The 24,214-nt window shown below is 45.7% G+C and overlaps 1 protein-coding gene and 2 long non-coding RNA genes across 4 annotated transcripts in view; 1 reads left to right on the forward strand and 2 right to left on the reverse strand.

The window, feature by feature from the left end:
- Positions 1-2,161, reverse strand: LOC136015791 (uncharacterized). The gene is made up of 2 exons (XR_010613338.1): positions 2,083-2,161; positions 1-728 (listed from the first exon to the last, which is right to left on the reverse strand). It is a non-coding gene; the product is annotated as an uncharacterized LOC136015791 (long non-coding RNA).
- Positions 2,038-12,120, forward strand: LGALSL (galectin like). The gene is made up of 5 exons (XM_065682239.1): positions 2,038-2,264; positions 2,425-2,496; positions 2,613-2,701; positions 3,167-3,344; positions 6,206-12,120. Exons 1-5 carry the CDS (start codon positions 2,232-2,234, stop codon positions 6,347-6,349), a joined length of 516 nt encoding a protein of 171 aa, XP_065538311.1. The 5' UTR covers positions 2,038-2,231; the 3' UTR covers positions 6,350-12,120.
- LOC136015790 (uncharacterized) overlaps positions 2,802-24,214 on the reverse strand; it is a 27,639-nt gene continuing 6,226 nt past the window's right edge. Inside the window, exons 3-6 of one of the 2 annotated variants that reach the window (XR_010613337.1) lie at positions 23,678-23,745; positions 21,365-21,562; positions 6,337-6,508; positions 2,802-4,758 (exon numbers count right to left, since the gene is read on the reverse strand). This is a non-coding gene — a long non-coding RNA (uncharacterized LOC136015790). The remainder of the gene's footprint in view (positions 4,759-6,336; positions 6,509-21,364; positions 21,563-23,677; positions 23,746-24,214) is intronic. The other variant, XR_010613336.1, reaches the window with a different exon arrangement.

Raw genomic sequence — 24,214 nt, forward strand, 5'->3', positions numbered from 1 at the left:
GAACCAAATGGCCAAGTCTTGCTCCCCAATTATTCTGAAATTAAAAACTTCAATTAAAACCAGCCACAAAACACAGACACAATGATGACCTCTCTCCTCACAAGAATTCATGCTTTGGCACAAACAACTGGCTGGCCTAATTTTATGTCCAATAAATTTAATCTTACACAATAAAGCGTACAGCAGAGGGAAAGACAAGGTGTTCTGAAAGGAGCTCTCTGGGCATCATGTAACATTTTACCACTAAATAAAAAGCTGAGGGCAATATCTGTTCTCTTAGGCCAACACCAAGCATAATTCAGCTGGCATCAACATTGGTGAAGTGAGCAACAGGGAGCTGACAGAACCATCAACTCCAGTTCATCTCTGTGGTGAACTTGTGAACAGACTCAACTCACCACTCAAAACCCAACTGTTCCAACGTGAGGTGAGACGGTTTTGTGTTACTGCACCGTTTACAAATTCAGTCTCCCAGCAGTGTTTGAGGAAGGTGCTTTTGCCATGTGGTGACTGCTGATACCCAATGTTCTGGCATGAAGGAAACAGTCCAATGGCTTTCCCATGCTAAGACCTGGGTGACAGGGATGCCAACTGTGCTGGTACAACCGAAGAAGCCATGACTTCAGTACGTGACTTCCAGCAGAGCTGTATGCACAAACAGAAGCCTCTATGAGCCATCTCCAGCTGGGCATCCAGAGATGAAAACATCGCCAAATTAGTGGGCACTGCTGAAAAAGAAACCAAGCATGTGAACACTTGCACAATCTGTATTTACTCTTGATTTCTCAAATGGCATCACCTACTGATTGCATGCATTTCTCAACTGACACACACCATCATATTGAAACCCTAAATATTGCAGTGACTTAGCTTCCTCCACTGCACTTTACCCAATTTAATTAATCCTTGCAGCGCCTCAGAGGAGGAAGGAGAGCGCCATTCACCAACCCAACCCAACGCACAGCAAGAGGCTCGAAAAGCCAAGCGCCCCGCTTGAGGTCCTGCAGAAAGCAGGCCAAGTCGCTGTGTCACGAAGCTAAAGAGATGTCCATGCCACCAAATCCAGCGGTGAGGAAGAAAGCCTTCCTCAGTTTCAACCCCCCCTGATCCCAAACTCATCATCAACAGGATCATCCCAGCATGCTTGCCAGGACAAGTCACTCCTGGTGTGGTGAAGGTGAGGGATTCCTGGCATTGCACAGCAGCCGCGAGCAGGGCTGGTGGCCTCGGCTGGAGCTGCCCAGCAGAGCAGGACACCCACAGACAGCGCCACGTTGCATAACTACGGACACTGCATGTAAATAAGGAGCTCCCGCTCCTCAACAAGCCATTGACAGCCGCCCGACTTATGCAATTACCGTGGCTCATTACAAGGCTGGCGGGGAGGGTTTCAAAGGAGCTGCTGCCTGACTTGCCCAAGAGGCTGCCGCTGCCCCAGCATCCACCCGCTGTGCCCGGCCATGGCACCCTCTGGCAGGACATGTGTCCCCACCAAAGACCCCCCGAGGGTCCACATCAGGAAGCACAGTGATGGAGCTACCTCTCCACTTCTGGAGAAGCTAGTTAGAATCACAGAACGGTTTGGGCTGAACAGACCTTAAAGCTCACCCAGTTCCAAGCCCCTGCCATAGGCAGGGACACCTTCCCTTAGAGCAGGTTGCTCCGAGCCCCGTCCAACCTGCCCGTGAACGCCGCCAGGGATGGGGCATTCACCTCGCTAGTCCCTGCTCAGAAATAAAGGTTCACCCTGCAACGAGGGGCGAGGGACTCTTGCGGCCCCTCTGCAAGCACTCACCGCCCGCAGGCCCCCGGGCCCTGCTAGGCCCTACACCGGGCCCACCACCAACCCCCTCAGGACCGCTCCGCGCCGTGCCCTGCGGCGGGGCCCGGCTGGAAGGGCCGCAGGGCAGGCTGCGGAGCTCAGGCAGCGGCCGCAACCCCCGCCCTGCCCGGGTAGGCTGGGCTCCCCCCGGGCCAGGGGCTGGGCTCCCCGCCGGGCGAGGCAGAGCCGGCCACCTCCCCTCCTCCTTCTCCTCCTCCCCCTCGCTTTCCTCCTCCTCCCCCTCCTCCTCGCCTTCCTACTTCTGCGCCGGCCGCGCTCCGGCTCCGCCGCTGCCCCTCAGCCGCCGCGGGTGCCGCACAGCCGCCTCCCTCCCCGTCCTCCTTCCCTCCCTCCCCCCGCCCCCGCCGGGCCCCCTCCGCCCCGGCCCCGGCGCCGCCGCTTCCACAAGATGGCGGGGACCGTGGCCGAGCGGGACGCGCTGGTGAGTGCCGCTGTGCCCCTCCGCGAGGCTCCGGGACGGGGCTGGGGGGGATCGGGAAGGGAAGGGCAGCGCAGGGCCCCCTCGGTGGGCACCGGCGGGGCGGCGGCAGCGGGAAGGGCTCCGCATGCCCCTGGCTCAGCGCTCTCCTTTTTACCTGCAGAAAATAGAGGACGGGCATTTAAACAACTCCCTGGGATCCCCGGTGCAAGCTGATGTGTACTTCCCTCGCCTGGTAAAGCACCTTTATTTGGGGGGGTTCTGTGGGGTTTTGTGGGGGGTTTAACCCCTTAACTCCCACCCCCCGGCCGCTGCTGATGCCGAGTTGACCCTTCCCGCTGTCCTTTCCAGATCGTCCCCTTCTGTGGGCACATCAAAGGAGGAATGAGGCCGGGAAAGAAGATCTTAGTTATGGGCATAGTGGATCTCAATCCCGAGAGGTAACGGCCGGGCAGGGCTGCTGGGCCCGGGGAGGGGACGAGGCGGGGGGGAGCCCACCCGCAGGCACACGAATACAGACACATACACACGGATCCCTCCTTTCTGGAAAGGGATTATTTTTATCGTTTTAAATATAGCTTGCTGATTTCTCCTTTGACCCATAGAGGGGGCATTTCTTTAAGGGATCCCATTTCCTTACATTTCACTTGGGAGTAAAGGAGTGTATAGAGCATATATAAGTGCATGTATATACACATGTATGCACAGCACACACGCACACACATATCTGTATGCTATAACAATGTTCTTGTCCCTGCTGAGCTTTTGGAGCACTCCCTGAATGAGCGGCTGCCCCATCCTGTGCCGCTATCCTGGTGTTAATAAGCTGAGAAATGAGACTGGTGGCATTTGGGGCTTCTTCCCTTGCTTCTGGCTGAATGAGAGCTGATCTGTTTGTGTTGCAGCTTTGGCATCAGTCTGACTTGCGGGGAGTCGGAAGATCCTCCTGCAGATGTAGCCATTGAACTGAAAGCTGTGTTTACAGACAGGCAGTTTGTCAGAAACTCTTGTGTAGCCGGAGAATGGGGAGAGGAGCAATCATCTATTCCTTACTTTCCTTTTATACCGGACCAGCCTTTTAGGGTGAGTACAGGATGACAGCAGCATGCACCATATCTGATAAAGTGCAATTTGATCAGAGTCGCAGCAGAACCTGACTTGCCTCTGGTGAAATCACAGTGTAGCTCACACCTGTGGTTGAGACACCAGTCGCAGGGTTGTTTGTATCGACCAGAAGTTATGTGGAGGTCCTGGTGCTGCGTGCCGCTGCAGGCGGTTCATATGGGGCTATGAACACCTCAGCAGGGTGCTACGACAAGTCGCGGGTTGTAATTGTTTGTGATGGAGTGCATTTCCTCAGCTTAGTTTTATAGCTGTAAATTAAGAAGTCCCTCTATATTATTAATGCATTACAAGTTATTAGTGGAGAATGTAAATACTCTCTGACAGTGCTGTATGTTTTGATGGCTCTCTTAATGGACAGCGTTTGCAGTTTAGTGCGGCTAATAAGGAGCTTGTTCATCCTTTGTCTCCAGGGGCGTTATGCTGAGGTTGACCGTAGCCCTTCATGTTAGCAGATTAAACAGCTAAGCAATAGTGGTATTCTTTTCTGAACCCTGGGATTAAATCTCCTGTCAAATTTAAGCCTGTAGCCACTTGAAAACAGTGTACATGGAAATGCTGTGGTGCTGTGGATGGACTGGGTTGACCTAGAAGCAAATTCCCATCTGTAGTGTTTATGGTTTCTTGAAGATGTCTTTGCAAATCAGGACTAACAAAGTATGCAGCTGTAGAGGGCCGCTTCTCTCTCAGCGGCTTCACTACACTGAGAAAAAAGGCTGCATGTCTTCTGCGTGCGGCTGACCCAGAAAAACCCTCTTCCTCCTCCCCACCCCTCTTGCAAAACCTCACTGGCCCCTCTGCCAAATGCCAGTGCTCTGACAAGCTGCCAAACCCTTTTAATCCTTCTTGCCCCCAGGATAATCTCCCCCAGCCCCAAAAGCTAACCATCTCCCCAAGATGAGAGGGTGCTTATGACTGGTTTTGCCGCAAATTGGTTGCGCTCTACTAGCTTCTACAAACTCTCCCATCAGAACTGGCAACACCCTTTGGTACGTGTGGGAAATGCACTTGAAAGAGCTTGGAGGCTTGGTCCTGCTCTGGCTGAGAGGGTTATCGTACCCTGCTGCAGTAGGTGGTGGCTGGGCCCTCAGACAAGGCAGACAAATTACCCAGGGCATGGGGTTTGGGTGTCCCCAAAACTAGTGACAGCTGAAATTGGAGGACAGCAATATTGCACTTTGCCATGAGATACTATAGCAGGGGAGTTGTTCTTTTTTATTTCCGCCTTTTTTCCCAACTGCATAAATGGAATTTAGGCTCCCAATTGACTTTGTACCTTTGATGGTTTCCCTCTCAGTGAATAAAAGAGACTAAGTGTTCTTGCCAATTACTTCTGATCTAGTCCAATTATCGTTCTGGCGTGGCCCAGGGTGATCTGGAAAAACGGATCAGAAGCAGTGTTGAGGCTAACCATATCTTTTACATAACAAGGCCTAAGGCAGGATGTGCCTGCTGCAGTGACACAGGAGACAGGCAGCAGCACGGGTGCTTCTCTGCTACATGGTGTGCTACCGCGTCCCCAGGAGTTTAAGCTCTCCTGCACTCTCTGCTGCCACTTCCCCTAGTGCAACGTGCCCTAAGTCAGTCGGGCTTTGGCTCAGACAGTTTGTCACTGGCCCTGTTCTCATTTTTATATGTTGTAATAGCAGCAGAGTCAAGTGCCTGGAAGCAGCGCTTCACTCCAGGCTACTGGCCTCTTGAAATGACCCAGGACTTACACGTGGTTTTGCTGCAGATTTTCTTCTTAACCTGTCTGGACCTGGAGGTCTCCAAGGGCCTGTAGGAGAAGTGCACGTTCTGCACACTCATATCCCTGCTTCCTGCTGGGGCACCTTCAGCAAAGCTTAACTACAGGGCACCCTCTCAAGCCACCCCTAACATCAGGAATCTCCCAACCTGTCCAAGCTTGTCCAGCTCCAGGCGTTGTTGCTTTCCCAGAGCATTTCTGCAGGGCTTTAGGGAGGAGGGGTGAGCTGTGTCCCTCCCTGATCCTTTTTTTGTGTCTCATGCGAACTGTCTAGTTGAATTCAAGCCATCCATTATCACTGCAGCTCCAATATGGTCTATTCCAACAGGGAGTCCTGGGCTGACTGCAGCCACAATAGTGAAGGCTTTTTAGTTTCACAGCAGCTCTGTGAGTATGTGTTGGAGGGGAGGGCAAAGCTACCCCATTCTCGTGTTCACTCCCTTCTGGTAAATTAACATAAACATGGAAAGCACTGCAGAGGGAACTGCCCCCTCATTCCACAGCAAAAAACATTCTCTAGCAAGGAATGCAAGATTTGTGTTAGAGATGCAATTTCTTCCCCCTGTAATAAGCAGTTTGAGTTTCTGGCATTATTCTAAGAGGCAAAACCTCCCTGGTGCCAGTGGGGCTGGGTTCCATTTAGATTAGACATTAAGAAGAAATTCTTCACAATGAGGGTGCTGAGGCGCTGGCACAGGGTGCCCAGAGAAGCTGTGGCTGCCCCATCCCTGGCAGTGTTCAAGGCCAGGTTGGACAGGGCTTGGAGCAACCTGGTCTAGTGGAAGGTGTCCCTGCCTGTGGTGAGGGGTTGGAATTGGATGAGACTTAAGGTTTCTTCCCACACAAACCGTTCTGTGATTCTGATGTCCTTGTGACGTAAGAGCAGATCTATCATAGTGTAACTGATGTCACGGAGACAAACTGGTCTCAGCCCTGGCTGTTACATGGCACACAGTTAGCAAAATGTGTAATTGCACCAGCACTGCTTAAAGGCTAACAGAGAGCTCTTTGTATTCTGTGAAATAGCTTCCCAGTTACACTGTGAACAACATGCTTCATCATTTTGTTTTCACAGGTTGAGATACTTTGCGAGCATCCCCGTTTTAGAATATTTGTGGATGGACATCAGCTCTTTGATTTTTACCACCGTATTGAAACACTGTCAGCAATTGATACGATAAAGATAAATGGAGATCTTCAGCTTACAAAACTTGGCTGAGCTTGTGAGGACTGCAGATTCCAAACCGGCTCAGGTGCCATCGTCCGTTTGGAGAAGTGACAGCCGGCTCTGGACACAGCTATGGTAGGAAGGCTGCCCCGTTCCTTTTCCGCATGCAGTTCTTCACTCCTGTGCCGATGAACCGGGCTGTTGTTTATCCTAATGAAGAACACTGTTGGTTAATAGACATTGAGCCGTTTTTCTTGGATCAAAATAGCCTACCTATACTGGATAATCAAATTGGAATGGATTCAGAAAGACTTGCACTCTTGTCTCAGATCTCACAGAAAGGCAATTTCTGAAGCGCAGCGCTAAAACCAGTTACTGAACAGCAGTGACAACAACAGAAAGTTTTTCTTTTGCAAATATTGTTTCTGCACTGAAGTGGAGTAGTGTAGCACAACATAGGGCCATGTGCTGACGTCCTTACCTGGGGCCTGAGCCTGGTTCCATGGAAATCAATGGCAAAACTCCCACTCACTTTAACTGGGTACAATCAAACTGTCTAGTCCTTAGTCAAGCACAATTCCCACTGATTTCTATGGGATTTTTGCACATGCCTGGGTGTCAGCTCTTCTGCTGGTCTAAACCAGCATCACCTCCATGGTTTGCGTGGAGTTTTGCTGATTGCTGCCAGCAGCAGACTTGTCCCAAGGACTGTGCAAAAACGGAATGAGGGTATGAGGACACTGCCTGTGTGTTTTAGTCAGGGTATTTGCATAGAATGTAGATCGTTACGAGTTTTTGCACAACATATTGTTAATACAGTTTTTAAAGCTTATCTGTAGTTTATTTATTTATACTCATTGTATGTATTATTAGTAAAAATGAACAACCGTACTGATGGTTAAGAATCAAGCAAAAGTGTAAACATTTTGAATGTACAAAATGTCTTTTAGGTTCTTTGGGTAAACTTTACATATCATTCTTGAAAAATCCTGTTTCCTGTCGAGCATTTAGTTACATTTTAATGGAGCCCTCTAGGCCCTGGGAAAGTGTGGGCATGCTAGTTGGTGGGGGGAACTTTTTGCATATTCACTCAAAACTGCTTTTCAGGGGTTACTAACTTTGCTGCACAGGATAGGTTTGAGTTCAAGTCAATCCTTTTAAAAACCAGCAAATTTGAAGTTGGAACCATGCTTGTGTAACCTGAGAAAAAGTTCAATTTGGCAGCCTCTTAGTTGAGGAAGAGAACCAGCCTCTTTCCAAGGGAGATGGGAGATTTTCTGCACTTGTTTGAGAACATATTTGGCCTTTGATATGACAATTAAAACTTGTCTAGACAGCCAAGTTATTAATGCTTGAAAATCAGCTACTGCACATGAATAATAACTTTTCAAGTAGCTTTTTAAATAGTAGGTATAGCTGTATAAACACAGTCATTGCGCTACACTATGAATGAACACAGCCACTTTTCTTGACTTCTTTAGGACTAAATACACTTTTTTCCTTGGCTGCTCACAACAGACTGTCGCTGGTCTTTCTGAGTAGTTATAATCATGATAGAAACGTATATTTAGACAATTTTGAAAACATGTAATATAGGGACTTTCTAAGACACAGAATACAAAAACATCCTTTGTAGCACTGTATTTAAAGAAAAAAAGAGAGAAGAATCTCACAAAGAGAATTATGTTAAACCTGCAATAAAGCTGTGGTTTAAAGCAACCAGAACTGGAATACCCAAAGTTAAGGGTAGCATGCCAGTTGCAAAGCCTCATTTTGTGCTAATATGGCCTGCAGTTAAGAAGCCTTAGACTGCAAGCTGAAATTCCAACTGTGGCTCTAGTCCAAAGCCTGTTGAGGTCAATCAGAGTCCTCTGAGCACAGAAGCCTGATTCTTACTTCATGCAAGTGCAAATCTCCTTGCAAAGCCAGGGGGGTGTTGTTGCTGCTGCAGCTGAGTTAAGAATCAGGCTGCTGCCTAGAAAATACAAGTTAAAAATAAAATTTTAGCCTTAACATTGACATTCCCTGACCTTTCCTTCCTTTTTCCAAATTGAAAACCTGTCCTTCTCCAGATGATCTTTTTATCTGATGTGTGGCTTTTAAGTTGTACATCAGATCCTATTTGTACTCCAGATTGAATAAGAAATGTTCCTGTCTTGCTCTGTTTTTACTCTTTTACATGATACATGATGACTGCGTCATTTTTTCCATTGTATAAAGAATGCTGGCAGTGTTTCGGTACAAGATATATTCTTAAAAATTATGATAACGATGATAATAAAAATCCAAGGGAAAGGTGCTTCTACATGAGGTGTTTGGATTTGTCTCCAGCTTGGAAATGCTCTATGGTTCCAAAGGAGGTGCAGGCAGAAGATGAATTCTGTTTGGAGAGATATTTAGCACCCTCCCTGCATAGTGTTCACTCCAACTACAGATGTAAAACCAGGTTTGCTGATGTAGTGCCATCGCCTGGGGCTGTCTTGCTAGTCCAGTGGGCCTGCAGTAGGAGGCTGGGGAGAGTAAGTAGCACCATGACCCTTCAGGAGCACAAAACCGAACAGGATCTGTCTCCCTGACAGCACACCAGTAGAGATATTCCCTCCATGCCTTTATTGTACCCCAGAAAAAGCAATTAATTTGGCTGACTTCAGTTTTCAGTTACTTGGGATTCCTGGTAGGTTAGCACAGCCCTTAGACTTTTGCTGTCCTTGCATGGGCTCGGCACAGCACAGTGCCTTCACCAGGGATGCTGAGATGAACTCAACGCACCACTGTTAGAGGTGTCTCTGTCAGGAGCAAGGGTTCAGGGATACTGCCTTGCCTCTGTTCCCACTCGCTGTGCTGGGCACTCCCGTTTGTTCCTGCTCCAGTAGAGTTCTGTCTAGGGAAAATGCTTTTTCGAACCCGATTCTGGTTTTGCCTTTGCATAACTCCACCAACCATGGCGCCCACCACCTGCTTCTGCCCCGTTGTGGTTTCTGAGCCAGGCTTCCAGGCAAGAAGAGGTTGTGGTTTGGCCGAGAGCTCAGGAAAGGGCAGAAAGTCACAGTTGAAGCTTCCATGTCTATTTGTCTGTCTAACACCAGTTTGGAAGCCTTTTTACTTTTCTTTTGGGTAGTACCAGCCTATGGCAAGTGACAGAAGGATAATGTCTGTGTAACCAAAGGCTGTTCCGTGCATGTTTAGCTTATATTGGCTGATTCTGTTCAGAAGCAATTGCTGAACACTTCCATGTGCAATGTAAGTCAGAGGAAACTGAGGCCTGTTTCTGTTCAGTTGGACCTTGAGCCAAATGCAAATGTTAATTCTTCCCTGGGAGGGTGCTGAGGCACTGGCACAAGTTGCCCAGAGAAGCTGTGGCTGCCCTATCCCTGGCAGTGTTTAAGGCCAGGCTGAAAGCAGTTTGGAACAACCTGGTCTAGTGGAAGGTGTCCCTGCCTGTGGCAGCAGATTGGAACTGGATGAGATTTAAGGTCGCTTCCAACCCAAACCAGTCTGGGATTCAATGATTTTACGTTTAAGATGGGAGACTGTGCTGCAAAATTTATGTCTGAATTTTTTTGTCCCCACAATTCAGGAATTATTCAGATATTGTGGATATAAACCCTACTAGACCTGAAACAAGACTATTTCTAAATTGGGCCAGATTTTCAGTATGTTTTTCAGTAGGGACAAGTAGTCTCTGAGCTTCTTGTAAGCTGCAGTTCTTCAAGACTGAGTGTGTGAACCAACTTCTGAAATCTTATGGTAGAATTTATTAGCTGTATATTTCTATGGTTTCCTCGGAATGAGGAAAACTCATTCTGAAATGAAAAAAGCCTTGAATGGGTAAAATCCATGTGGAGTGGAATCACTCAACTTGGCAAAGTTTTATTTTTTCCAAAGAGGAAAAAGCAATAACCAAAAAACCCTGACCAAATTCTTGAGCTGTGTTTGGAATGGACTGTGATAAAGCTGATTTAATAAGAAAAGGGGGGAGGGAGGTTATTGCCTACTCAGAAAGAGCCTTGAAATACTTCAGTGTCATGTGAGGTAGCCTGTGTCTAAACATACTTCACAGAAACACTTTTTCACAGGCAAGTTGTTAAAAATGTCACAAAATACCTTCTTTTGGTGTCACAATTAGAAATGGTTGCCCCACCTTGAAAGAACATTTTGTGCTAAATATTCATATGTTGTCTATGTGAACTTGCACTAACATACATTATATTCTTCCTCCCCTCCTTGACTAGCTTGAGAAGAAATAGGCGTAATATTGCTAAACCGGTTGAATGTGACATCTGCTTGAGGCATAGCATCTTTCTCAAGGGCTGTTTTGAGTAAACAGCCTGAAAACCAAAGGGAGAGCCTGATTCACCATTCTGCTGTGCCAGCTTTCCGCCCCTGACACTCTCCTGCTGTGAGGCTGAGACTGAAGCCCTGAGATTTTAATGTGAGGGAGCAGCACTGAGATTTTTATCTTCTGGGATTTAGAACTATTCACAGTGGAGGAAACAAGAACAGAGTAGCCACGGCACTCCCAAGCTTGGTAGTAGCATGATGTGCTGTAGTCCTAAGGGAGTATGAGCTCAGAGGGAGGTAGTGGGCATTTCAGAGCCAGCCAAGAACACAGGCTGTGGAGCTGCATGACAGTTTCTCAGGGATGGGTATTTGCCACCTTCTGCAACCCACAAGAGGATACACAGCAAAAGCCAGCGTTGCTTACGAGTTTGGAAGGCATGAATGAGTTCATGTTCCTACTTGCCTTCTTTAAAAGAGGTTCTTTAAAAGTAACAGGAAAATTTAGGAGCAGACATGCTCCTAAGGTATTTTTTTCCCCACAGTGTATCTGATGTGGGGCTCATCTGGCTTCCCATCTATGAGAAGTGCTCCCCACAGAAATCTACAGCTCTGCTTTCTGCACTGAGGCCGCTTACAGTGACCTTTCCCTGTAGGAAACTGCAGAACCACAGTTGGTGGCAGCTCTGTGCAACCTCCCAGCATCCCTGGAATTGATATGAGTCTGACGAACGAGAGTCAGGCTGAGGGCAACCCCAAATGCTCATTGTTATAAGCACAGACGTGAGGAAGAAAAGCTACACCAACCTAGGCACAGTGAGTGACCTGGCGAGATTTTCTGTAATCGTGGGGGTTGTTCTGATTTTCTCACGTGGATCAGAAAGCTTAGAGGAAAAAGTCACTGTGCAGCGAGTGGTGTGTGGGGCTAGAACCAAAGCCAACCCAAACGGGGAGAAAAAATGAGCTGCAGACGCTTTATCTGGCTTTGATACACCCTCCCAGCTCCTCCCAGCAATCACTGCTGCTATGAACATACACAATTACTACAACAAGGAGATTCAGCAGTATGTGCAAGATCGAAATAATAAACTCCTGCTTTGCCACAGGTCTTCCCTAGCTTCTGTTGCACGGCCTCTCCATCTGTCTGTCAACAAATAACTACATCCTGCTGCTTTTAAAATCCATGGCAAAAATCCCATTGACTTTCCTGGAAATAGGTCCATAAGAAAAGGGTTATTTCGAGCTCTCCCTCTCTAGTTATTTTCAGCTGGGGCATACTCTAAAACTGAGATTATTTTTAAGTATGAACAGAGGACTATTTCTGTCTGCATTATCCATTTGATAGAGTCAACAGAAAGCACAGCAGTTTCGCAGTTAGCTGATGAAATGTCTTATATTCATCACCTTCTGATTTTAAAAAGTGGGGATGTGCACAAAACGACTGGGCAATAACAGTAATATGTATCACTCACCACAGGTCTATTCTGATGTGTTGTGCCAATTTCATAATGAAATTTTAATAACAATAAACTGTGAAATCTTCACCAGGTTGTTCTGTCTTTTATCTGAATTATTAATGCTCGTTACACACCCTCTTGACTGCTTTAACTTCTGCCTTCTTTTATCTGCTGACTGTTTTTCAGATGTAGCTCTTTCCCTCATAAAATCGTAGTGTGAAACTTCAGAATGAGATGTGGAGCTTTGGTAGCAGCTTGTGTAAAACTCCTTTACAGTTTAAATCCACTACACAGATCAAATATCATTAGAGGAAAGAATAGCTTGCTTACTCATGCAAGACTCCCGCTGACATCACTGGGCAGTGTAAGCCTCCGGAGTTAACAGGCACGACTCAGACCTTACGGCCAGGCCACGAGACACAGATTGCTGATGGCTTTTGAAGAGGATAAACCAGCCTGTCAGCAGTGCAACTCACACACACGCTTCACTTCACTCTGCTGAATGCATGGGTGAGGGCTACATGGTGTAAAACCACCGGATCAGCTCCAGAGACGTTACTATGAGATCCAGTGTTTTAATTGTTGGCCTCACCCTAACTAAAGTTCACATTGACCTAAGTGCAACAGGAAACTTTAAGGTCTCAGCTTCTTTCAGTTAAAGCTATTGGAAAAATTCTACATGTCCCAAATGGGAATGGACTGTGCCCTACATCCAGTTGTGGCTGTGAAAAATGAGTGAGGTTTCTGAGGGAAACCTCAAAATCCAAACAGCACCTAAGCAGCAGGTGAACAGAATTTCAATACAGCTAATTCTGTGGGTTTGCTCCTGATAAAATCACTATGAATCAGATGTTCCCCCCAAGTTCAGCCTAGCTCTAACCCATGAGCATGGATCTGTGGCCATCCCTGCTCAAAACAGCCTGAAATTGGCTCTTTGTTTACTATACATGACCCTGAAAGGGCGTATCTTAAGACATCTAGAGATTCCGAGCTCAAACACTGCATTACGTGACCTAAATGCAAACCAGAAATGGCTGTGAATGGTATCAAGGCAGCATCTAGTCCCCACCAGACAGCAGAACATAACAGCAATAACTGCCTGCAGGGGATTTTCAAAAAGGGGAATGTATACATTGGATTTCACCATTTGTATTGGATAACTGTCTGCTTTTGGCTGGGATGGAGTTAATTTTCTTCCTAGTAGCTGGTGCAGTGCAGTGTTTTGGCTTCAGTCTGAGAACAATTCAATGCTGATAACACATCAATGTTTTAGCTGTTGCTCAGTAGCACTTACCCTGATCAAAGACTTTTCAGTCTCATGCTCTGCCAGTGAGGAGGGGCACAAGAAGCCAGGAGGAAACAGAGACAGGACACCTGACCCTAACTAGACAAAAGGGTATTCCATACCACAGACATGCCCAGTATATAAACTGGGGGGAAGTCACCCAGAAGGGGGTGACTGCTGCTCGGGTCAGGCTGGGTATCGGTCAAAGGGTGGTGAGCAATTGTATTGTGCATCACTGCTGCTTGTCAGTTTAGGGGGTTTCTTCCTTCTTAGTTTTCTCTCTCTCTTCTCATTATTTCCCTTTTCATTATTATTAGTATTATACTGTACTTTATTTAATTATTAAACTGCTCTTATATCCACCCATGGGTTTTACTCTTTTCCCCCAATTTTCCTCTCCACCTCATCAGAGGAGGGGGCAGCGAGCAGCTGTGTGGTACTTAGTTAAACCACGACACTAATTCCTGCAGAGGCCCTTGAAAACCTCTCATTTGACCTGTAATACTGAATAAACTACAGGCATGGGTTTGGGGGGGAAGTAAGAGAAGTGGCTGCCCACTCCGCTGAGAGCACCTGATGTGGCAAGTGCCATGTGTCATTCTCTCCCATTCACATCAGTACTTCGGATGCTCCAGAGCTGGGCCTGATTTTGATGGTGTGTTTCTGAGCTTGAAGTCAAGCCAGTTCATGCAGAGGGATTTACTCACAGGAATACCACGAATACATGACTCTTTGCAAGCACTGCACTGGATCTTATTTTTAAATTATGACTTTCACCACTCCTCTAAGAATAGAGGCTGGCTCTGGAACAATCACGTCGGCTCCAGCCTTCTCCGCAAGTTACATATTACTCATCCTGTTCAGGTTTTGAGGTTTCAGCTTCAAAACTGGTGTCTTGCTAGACCAGGGCTGAGATGCTGGGAGGGGGTGTCATTCTGTGAAAGACCCTGAGAAGGGGGTTTCTTTCAGCAGCTCTCTCCAGCAGGCGTAAGGAGACCTGCAAGTCTCCCTCAGCGATCAGAAGCGACAACAACGTTGAGCTATGCTGACTGCAGGTTTGCAGAACACGGCTTCCTTGTGAAAAGTAGGAACAAAAGCCTGGTTAAGTAGAAAAACACTGAAGCTGAACAGTAAATCTCATCAGCAGAGAAAAGAGTTAATAGGCAGCAGTAGGAAATTTGGTGCTCTAACAACAAAGAGCCATGCTTCCTTGGTGTCCAGAGGTTGTGGGCAGGCATTGCTTCAATTGGGCAGAGAGGCTCCATTCTTGGAGCAGACTGCTGCCAAGTGCTGATGGGGATGCTGTAGGATTCTGAGTGCTCAGTGGCTCTGCCTTGACTTGGCTTCAAAAACCCTTGTCATGGGAGAAAAGCCAGTGCTGACAGTATTGTAATGTATGACAAGCTACAGTAGCAGCTCCAGCACTGTGTGTTTGAAGAGGCAAAGAGGATTCTTTCCTGGTTGCTCTCTAAGAAACTTTCTGTTCAGCGGGAAAGATAATCACTGTCCAGACGAGATCCAGACCATAACTAAGGACAGAATATGGCTCTAGGTAGCAGAAATACTCTTGGAAAAGTAACAAGTTCACTACTATCTCCAGAGGAAAACAAAATAATCTAAAAATACAAAGGTCACAACAGTGATAGCGGGGCTTCTTTCACACCCAGTTTTGGAAGAAAGATACAATGAGCTACAGTGGCTACAAAACAGACTCTGAGGGGTAAAGCTCTGGATTACTGTGTGGGTGCAGAACACAGCTTCCACCTCCATTCCAGTCCATTTCCACTGCCTTTTCTGAGGGATGCCTGGTCCTCTCCATGAGAAAGAACCACTGCTGGAAACCCCACAGCCAGAGGAGTGGCTTCAGACCTTCATGTGTCCTATACAGACACTGACCAAGGTGTACTTTATTTAGCACCACCCACTGAAGAACTTTAAACACGGACAAACTTTACAATTTGTGTTAATTCATGACTGCTCCTTGCCATTTCTAGTATTACTGCTGCTATTCTGTGGGAAGGGAGAGGGATGAACAGAGATGCAACAACAGTTTCTCAGCAATCAGTGCTGTAATTTGGACTATACCGATTTGCACACACTTAATGTCTCATCCCTGTGACTTTTGGCTACAACACTGAAGTTCAGGCTCCCAAGCCCTCTACTGTGCTCACCAGGGAGACGTTATTCTGGGCCAGAATATACAACAGTAAGGTCGAGAAATGTTATACAGTGAGTAGCTCCTCTGGGATCTGGGGAGCTATTTGTAATGCAAAATCCTTCCAAAATATAGGGGGATTTAATAGTGAAAATTGAATGGCAGCCCATCCATTTTTTGCAGCCTCTACTGACTCAGAGTGCTTTCAGTTGTGACTTAAATAATGCAGAAGAGAAGCTGGAACATGGAAGATCAGGTTTCTTAGCAGGGAGTTGTTTGCTGCACCTTGAATTCAAAAGATGATGCACACACACATTTCCCTGCACAAAATACAGCAATCACAACCTGAGTGATGCAAACCGACAGCTCTCTCTTGATTTGGGTAGAAGTGCACTGATTGATAGCAACTGAGCTGGAGTATGAACTTGTTTAAGGTTCCTATAATAAACCTAACCTTTGAGCTATTCAAAAGATGTTCTCAGGCAAAGTAACAGGGTTCTATTTAGCAAGGGGAAGCACATGATTGTTTTAATGTATTGTACAGCTGAGGCTGAGATTATGCAGGCTAGAAGATGATGTTTTTCAGTGAAAGGGAAATCAGTTGCAATTACGATTGTTGTCTTTATGTATTACCAGCTGTATTGATTACCTGCATCCTGTGTGTCACTGGCAACTAGGGAACATGATACATTATTCCATGCTAGTGTTGGAGACCAGTAGAGGTTAAAAACAAGATTCCCACAGAGTAATTGTAGCAACTGGATAATCATACACATGCATATTAACATGCCAACAGATGAATTCTTGGTCAGTGTCAGCAAACATTTCACTTGGGGTATGAAGAAAGGACAGGAATGAACAGCTTAGAAGTTCAACAACTGACCAGCACAGCATTTTTACCTTTAAGAATGTCCTCTGAGAGCTGTGTCTGCCTCAGATTGGCCAGTGAATTTCACTTTATAGGATAAGGAGATGAGGTATTTGCAAGTCAGTGTCCACCTCTCTCCTGCCTTGATTGGTACTGTAACATGTGAAATTACCTCTCTGTGCCAGTAAAGAGCTGATGGCCATCCACAGACATCCTTCCAGGGCTCAGGCCTGGGTCTCAGCTGCCAGCAAGCAGTGTTTGGGGTACCTGTGTGGTGCAGAGGTTCCTGGCTCACTAAATCTCATCAAGACTGCAGAAGTGGAATGTTTATTACTGGGCACAGAACTGTACAGATGTGAGCACACAGCTGGTAGGGCCAAGCTGCCTGTAAGCAAACCCAGTTGGGAGGCAAGCAGAAGCTGCCTGTGCAGATGTAAAGCAGCATCTGTTGGGAACTTCTGTGTCTTGTAAAGCATTTATATGTCTCATAAAGCAGAAGCAGCTGCTTCAAACTCCCTGGGATAGTATCAGCCAGGTTAACGGTCCCATCATTGGGCTGGCTTAGGCAGGAGTTGTACAGGACTGCTCAAGGTCTGAACCTTTCCACTAAAAGCCAAGTGTCTCTACATAGACCACAATACAGGTCCACTTGAAGAAATAACTGATGCACACTTGAAGCATACAGCAATCATTTGGTAGGTGTCAGGAATGCCAGGTGTCTTCCTGCAGACTGTTTCTGTGTTCAGTATAAACTGATGATCACAGACCATCACAGGAGCACAGTGACTGTTAACACTTGATAAAACTGGCAGTCCGAACAGTCCACAGTCTTTGGCTGTGTTTTGGAGGACACCACAGAAGATGTTCTGGCAGACAGCTACAGCATGGGTGGCCACAGACAGATTTTTCTTTCAATTCCCTTTAAGCAACTTGGTCTGAAACCTGTTCAATAGTCTTGAATTTTATGTATTTATCACTGATATTGCAGTGATCATAATTGGGACCTATTAAATGCCTGATCTTTCAGGATCCTGTCATGTTTATAGCAAAGAAAATGCCTGTCTGCCTTCAGCATACCACTCTTCTGTGTCCTTATGCACCCTGTTATTCTTTAATAGGTGGATGAATAAAGAAAAGACCCTAAACTAACTTCTCAGTATCATTTAGCTTTCTACACTCTTTCATCATGTTTATTACCACCTTTTTCAAGGTACACAGACCTTTTCAACCTAATGACCAAATAACAGCCAGGAAGCTTTTCTAAAACATGGCTTCAATCCACACTATAAGAATTAACAGTCACCATAGTCAAAGTAAATTGCAGGTGGTGGTATATTGCCTAACATCCTGATGCAAATGTAAGATAAAGGCCTACTCCAGGGGGTGTAATGCAACATGAAATTCACACTTTGCATATCAAGCTTTATCTTTATTTCAGAAAAGCCTCTAATTATGCTGAAATGTGTCCTTTCAACCTTCCCTACACCTGCCTTAAGGAGCCCCCCTACTTAACTGCAGCCAATGACTCCCTCCATGTCATTCTCCCCCAACAAAGGATTTTAGACACTGAATCTACATAGCCACAGCTCCAGACCAAACAGACCTCCACCTCCTCAGCCTGTTCCCACCTGCCTCTGACCAGCCTCCAGACAATTTTTGTGGCTTACTTTATGTTCAAGCCATCCAGTGCTACCTCCAGAGCTGGACGGGACTTGCCAGACTTGGCTTCTCAGAACATACCACTCCACAGAGAACATCTTGTTCTAGAGAAGGCATAGCAGGAAGAAACATCCTTTATAGCATTCAGGGTTATGGGAGCCAGGCTTCAAAGGGGAGGCCACAATTTCCATTACCAGGGACAGCCCCTGTCCCAGGCACATAGCAGCTACACTTACCCTCTTCTAAGCTGTTTGGTTTAGACCTCAAACAGATCCAAAGGGAAATGCTGAATACCTTCAAAGGTGAACTTCCATATACGGCCATGATGCCACAGGCTGTGGCTGGCACGCAGGCATATATCAGCATGCCAGAACTTCCTCAGAAACATGTAACTAGTATACATAAATACAATTACACATGCATTTATTGGGAGAAGGTGGTAGAGTGACTCGAACATGTGTCAACAGCTTCCCAGGGTGAGGATTCAAAAAAGCTATTTGGTGCAATAAAGTCTGATGCTTAATACAGTGTCTTCCACAAAGTCGGCTTTTTTTACTTAGGTGAGCTGAGTGGCTCCATTAATGGGAAAACTGGAAGCCTTCAAGGGGGTGAGTAGGAGCTGAAATTGCAGGGGTATATTCATGCCACCTTCTGCAGCATCTAATTTCAGCCGTGGTAATTCAGGCTGGTCTCTGTGGGTTCCCTATATAGGCAGTGGAAAGAGAGATGCTGCTCCAGAGGATGATTTAAGCAGAGACAGATTTAATGCCCTGAATGGTCTTTCAGAGGCTTTAGCTCCTATGTTTATAAAGGGACCTCGAGGCCACTCTCCTCCTACCAAGCACTCAAATGCTTTATCTCCCTATCACACACTTCTCCTGTGTTTGAAGTTTAAGAAAAGCAAGCTGGAAACAACAGGCCACAGATAGGAGACTCCAGCTGCTTCTTTAAGCACCTGCTAATAAGAGGGAAACCACCACCCTAAGAAAGTGAAGAACAGCAAAGGCTTTCAGGGCTGAAGGCAGAGGGTTATGCATTACTCACACAACAAAGAGAACACTTGCAATTCTCCTTCCACAGGGGGTTCACCTGTCCTGCCAGGCTTGGAACGAGATCCGAATAAAAAGCCCTGGAAGGAGCCAAGGCACTTAGCATCCCACAGGTGATGCAAGCATCTTCTACACTTAGGAGTAAAAAACACAACACATTCTATCAACTAGAAACATTAAATTATTTGGAAAGGGCTCTTTAAACATGTGACCTTCATTTATTTCTCATTACTTTCCATATTGCTGAGAGCAGAGTTTCTTATTAGCCAGATCCAAACAATTATTGGTTAAAGGAACTTTCAGTGGATTTAGAGCAGGTCCTGCATTGCCAGAAACAGGAAGGCAACGGGAAAACACTCTGTGCCTCCCCTTCCAAACCAGATAAAGCAGAATTGTATTTCAACAAAGCAGATTTATTGTTTTGCTTAGACTAAACAGGGTAATTTTTTTACTCCTCCTCCCTTTTGAACTGTTCAGCTCCAGCAGATAAAGCAAAACAGACACTGTGAAGAACCCCACCTACCAAATAGCTCTTGTCTGGTGAGTTTCTTTGCAAAAGGCACAGATGGGAATGCTAAATGTTTCAGTATTCAGCCTTCATTCCATGGTTGCCTCCTGCTCTTGAATGCAGAGAAAACAATATTGGTACTCTACTGACGTCTAGGAGGTTACAGCAGCAAACAAATCTAACTTGAGCTGGTTTGGGTTGCCAGATTTGTGCATAGCTTACATTTTATCACACTAAAATGGCTGAATGCCAGTTAGGTGAATGATCGCTGGCCGCACAAAGTCCCAGTCAGCCCGACAGTGATTCAGAGCACTTTACCAAAAGGTATAAATAGCAGGTATTCATTATTAAGTGACCACCTCTGGGTGAATGGGACAGAAGCAATTTGTTGAACTCAGCCTCAGCTAGCACCAACGCTATGATGTATGTGTGCTCACCTTCCCACAAGGCCTTTACAAAGGAGAGGGAATGGGCAGAGTGCCTGAAAACAGAAAGGGAAAAAGCCCATGGCCCTGCACAGAGACAACAGCCCTCCAGCTGCTTATTTAGCAGCAGTCAGAATGCATCCCATTCTGTGAATCTGCCAGCACACAGGAAAAAAACATGGGCATGAAATCCCTTGCTCAGCAGATGCAGGACACAGGCTTTTCATTTTCTAAGACAATATCATTTTTATATGCAGTCTCAGCTAAACTCAGGAGTCCTGATGTGTTCTTACTGACTGCAAATTCTTGTCTGCTTTGTTCAGCTGAAGACTGAGTAAAGATTTGGGCATAAAGATACTGATGGACACCAGAAGCAGAGAGACAATGATACTCATCTATTTTGTTAAACCCAAAGACTTCAGAGACACAAAACTTTGTGTTTACAGGCATTTTTTTATTGCCAATATTATCAAGATAATCCATTTTAATACACCCCAAGGAAGTAAGAGGAAGACCCTCAGACTCCTAACTAGGTTAGCGCTATACTAAACCTTTCATGAGCGAATACCTAAGCAAGGGTGATCCTAACTCTGACAGAGTAACACCACTAAGGATGTAATTCAAAGATAACACAAGTCAAAGAAGGAGCTACCAAAGAAGGACTGTGACACAGTCTTCTGGGTTTTAATTGCAGCTGGCTCCTCAGGAATATCCTCCAAAGGAATTTTACATAGGACCAGCCCATTAACAGTAAAAGACCATACACAAAAGCCTCGTAAAATAATCTTAATGTACACAAACAATATTAATTGCTGAGAAAAGCAGGCATCCCTTTGTTTTCTTTTTGTTCTTTGCAAGAAAAGCATAAGTACATATGGGCAGTCACACAGATTTATTCCTGACTTTTCAAATTTTTTTTAATGCCAGTAAGTCCAAAGCCTACATGTGTGTTGGACAGGTATCACTGCAACTTGTTGCATTCTACCAATAGAGCAGCTTATCACCTATGATCCCTTGGGAAACCACTCTTTTCTAACAACCACTGCCTTGTTAAAACAGTGATTCTGGTTTTTCATAGCTGAGCGGTACCAGTGCAATGGGAAATGCAAACAGCACCAGAGAAGGTCCTGTGGTGATGATGTTTGCTTCCTGGGAGGTGAAATGGTTTAATTCAATGTCAAAGTGTTATATCAGCCAAAAAGAATCATGGGAATAAAACCATGCTCACACAAATGCTGTATATTTCCCACAAACTAGAACTAGCTGCCACAACTGCAGAGATTAAGTGAGTCTCATGAACAACAGGAAATATTCACCATCATATTTTCTTTAATGAAGTTTTGCCTTCCAAGGGAAACTTATAGACTACTGCAGAGCCTTACCTGGGGCCAGCTTTAAACTGGGGTCCAACACAGCTCTGATCTATTGCTGCCTGCCACCTCGTATCAGTACCAGTGCAGAAAAAGAAGCAGTCATCTTTCAGCTCAGGGGTGTAACGGTCCAGCCTCTCCCACAGAAAGCCAGGCCTAACACTTTTCACACATGAAGCTTTCCCACAGGCAAGAATGAATCTTGAGAAGCTGTAGAGATAAGTTTATAATGCAATGATGACTCCTGCACAATCAAGAGAGAAAAACACACCAGGGATACTTACCGCACCAGGCCCTGGGGCATGCTTGTAGCTGTTTGCTGCTACCAGGGTACATATTAACAAACAGTAATAACAAGGTAATAACTGTGAAGGGGGAAGGAACCCATCTCATCCACTCTTAAACTGAATTAAAGGCACCACAGTAGCTTGCATATAACAGAATCTGACTCAGAAGAAATAGGTCCAGCTCTATAAAGCAAACCAGCCCTAAGGCAAACCAGAGCACGCAGTGACTCCTTGTCAAGCTTTGTAGGGGGTTATCACCTCGGGTTTTTTAGGTAGCACAGAACTGAAGCTCTGTCTGCCTGCATCTCTGTCAGATGGGAAAGTGGGACTCTCCAGAGAAGTGGCCTAGCTAGTAACAGCGCAGAAATTGTCAGCCAAAACCAGGGATGTGTAAGTAACACGGGCTTCTCTGAAGGTGCAGCCTGTAGGATAATTTAAGCATGTCTTGATGGTGTAGAACTAGAGAGTGGAAAAATCTTCACAGTGTAACCTGCTGTCAAACTGCATCTGAAGACATTTATATGGGGTAAAAAGATGAGAAGACTTACAGCTCAGCAGCCACTAAGTGGATGCACCAACCATCCCCGACTGGCTGGTAGCAAGAGAAGAATAGGTCAGCATGCAACAGCTCATCCCTGAAGCAACTCTGCAAAGGGCCATCTGATAGAAATCAAGTTCCACCAGCACAATTCAGAAAAAATGACCCCAGAAGGTACAAAGACATGTTGGGGGGGGGGAGGGGGGAGGAGCATTAATGTGCTAAAATGCTTATTATTTTTGAATGGAAGCTAATTCACATCCCACCATTTCTTTCAGTAAGAAGAACAAGCACTTGACTGGTGAGAGATGTCTGCAGTGCTCCCAAAACTCCCTCCTGCTCCACATGATGCCATACACAGGAGTCTTTGCTACTCAAAAAAAATTTGAGGATATTGTCAACAGGTTGTGTATCGACAATGTGTTGCGGCTCAATGAGTTGTGAATGAGCTCATAAGCTGCAACATTTCTGAAGTGAAACATGGTGCCAAGGAGACAGAGGTCTGATTTTGGGTGATAGCTGCATCACTAGCAAGGTCATGCATCTTGTCTCCTCCATAGATGAGAATTTGTTGGAAACTCCACCCAGTATGGTGTAGACAGTGAGTTACTGAGGATATGCTCTCTGCCCAGGGGACTTCTTGTCTTGGAGAAATCCCAAGACAATGACAATCTTGCCTTTGCCTTCACAGCAAAATATGGATAAAATATGGATTGTGGCCAAATTTGAGAATAATTATATCTGCTCTGCTCACATAACATTCCACAACTGGGCAATTGGCCTAATGCCATTTCAGTGCAAACCAACTGCAAGTCAGAACCAGTCCCTCATTTAAATTCAGTGAACTGCTGACTTAAATCTGACTGAGCAGGCAGAAAAGACCACAATGTAAACAATTGCACAAATGCAGGGAAATCGAGAAAAAGATGCTCCTTTGAAACATCTGGCAATCAGTTTGTGTTGGGATGACAGGTCTTGGGGCTTTTGGTGCTGTTTGGAGCCATGTTTCCAACTCACTGCATACATGGAAGAATGGGAGTATGAGAATTCAACATCTAGATTTATCTCAGAACCCTCTCAGGCCAGATGAGGGTGGAGAGTCCAAACTGGTGCTCTGAAAATAGCTCTCTCAGCTATAGTGGGAAACAAGGCTCCTTGCAACAAGGACAAAACACTATAAACTGATAGGCTTGGGTTAGAGATGGGGTGGCTGCAGCTCACTGCTCCTTTTAAATGACATCGGCTGCACTTCGGCTGTACAGTTGGTGCAGAGATGCAGAGAACGGTGAGGAGAAGTGTTCTCCAGCAAGGGCTCCTTCAGAGCACATCAGTGACACCCATAAGCCTGCTGGGGTCGCATTTACCTACTAGAACCAGGAAGGTGGCTCAGAGACAGCACCCTTTTCCCAGCACCGAAACTCAGCTAGCCATGATTTAGAAAGAGGGCTCCTACTTAGAGCCTACTGAATTTAAACAGATTGCTCAGGCACCTGGATTTACCTAATCCAGTTTCATTGACCAACATCCCCATGTCCTTCTCCGCAGGGCTGCTCTGAATCTACCTGTCTCTAAAAAAAAAAAAAAAAAAAAAAAAATTAAAAAAGCAGCTATGGAGGTAAGTTTAAATGCTTCAAAACATTAAAAAAAAAAACCAAACAAAACAAAACACCAAACAGCCACATCTGAAATGCCTTAGAAATTAAAAAGCCTTAAAGTAGATGTTAATAGAGATTACAGGTGTGTATGTTATTACCCTGAACAGCTCAGTATGCAAGAACCTGCAGTAATAGTTACTGTCACATACACAGAGTTAGTAGTTTGTAGCTCAGCATTTCCTACCAGCTGATTTACAAGGGTGTTTGGAGACTCTTGACTCCTGTCATCACAGAAGGGAGCTGACGCACAAGGAAGGAGAGTAGCTATGGAAATCAACTCAATTTTGGCCAGTAAATAAGTTGGATCATTAAAACAGAATAATGGGTCTTCAACGATTGTTAGCACTTTTCATCATAAATGTAAAAAACTCACAAGCCATAC

This window comes from Lathamus discolor, chromosome 5, assembly GCF_037157495.1.
Source record: "Lathamus discolor isolate bLatDis1 chromosome 5, bLatDis1.hap1, whole genome shotgun sequence".
Classification (NCBI taxonomy): Eukaryota; Metazoa; Chordata; class Aves; order Psittaciformes; family Psittacidae; genus Lathamus; species Lathamus discolor.

Bases quoted from the DNA above. Each gene is read 5' to 3' on its own strand.
- LGALSL (XM_065682239.1), top strand. From the start codon at position 2,232: ATGGCGGGGACCGTGGCCGAGCGGGACGCGCTG. The intron at 2,265-2,424 runs GTGAGTGCCGCT...TTTTACCTGCAG, and splicing joins TGGCCGAGCGGGACGCGCTG to AAAATAGAGGACGGGCATTT. The intron at 3,345-6,205 runs GTGAGTACAGGA...TTGTTTTCACAG, and splicing joins TACCGGACCAGCCTTTTAGG to GTTGAGATACTTTGCGAGCA.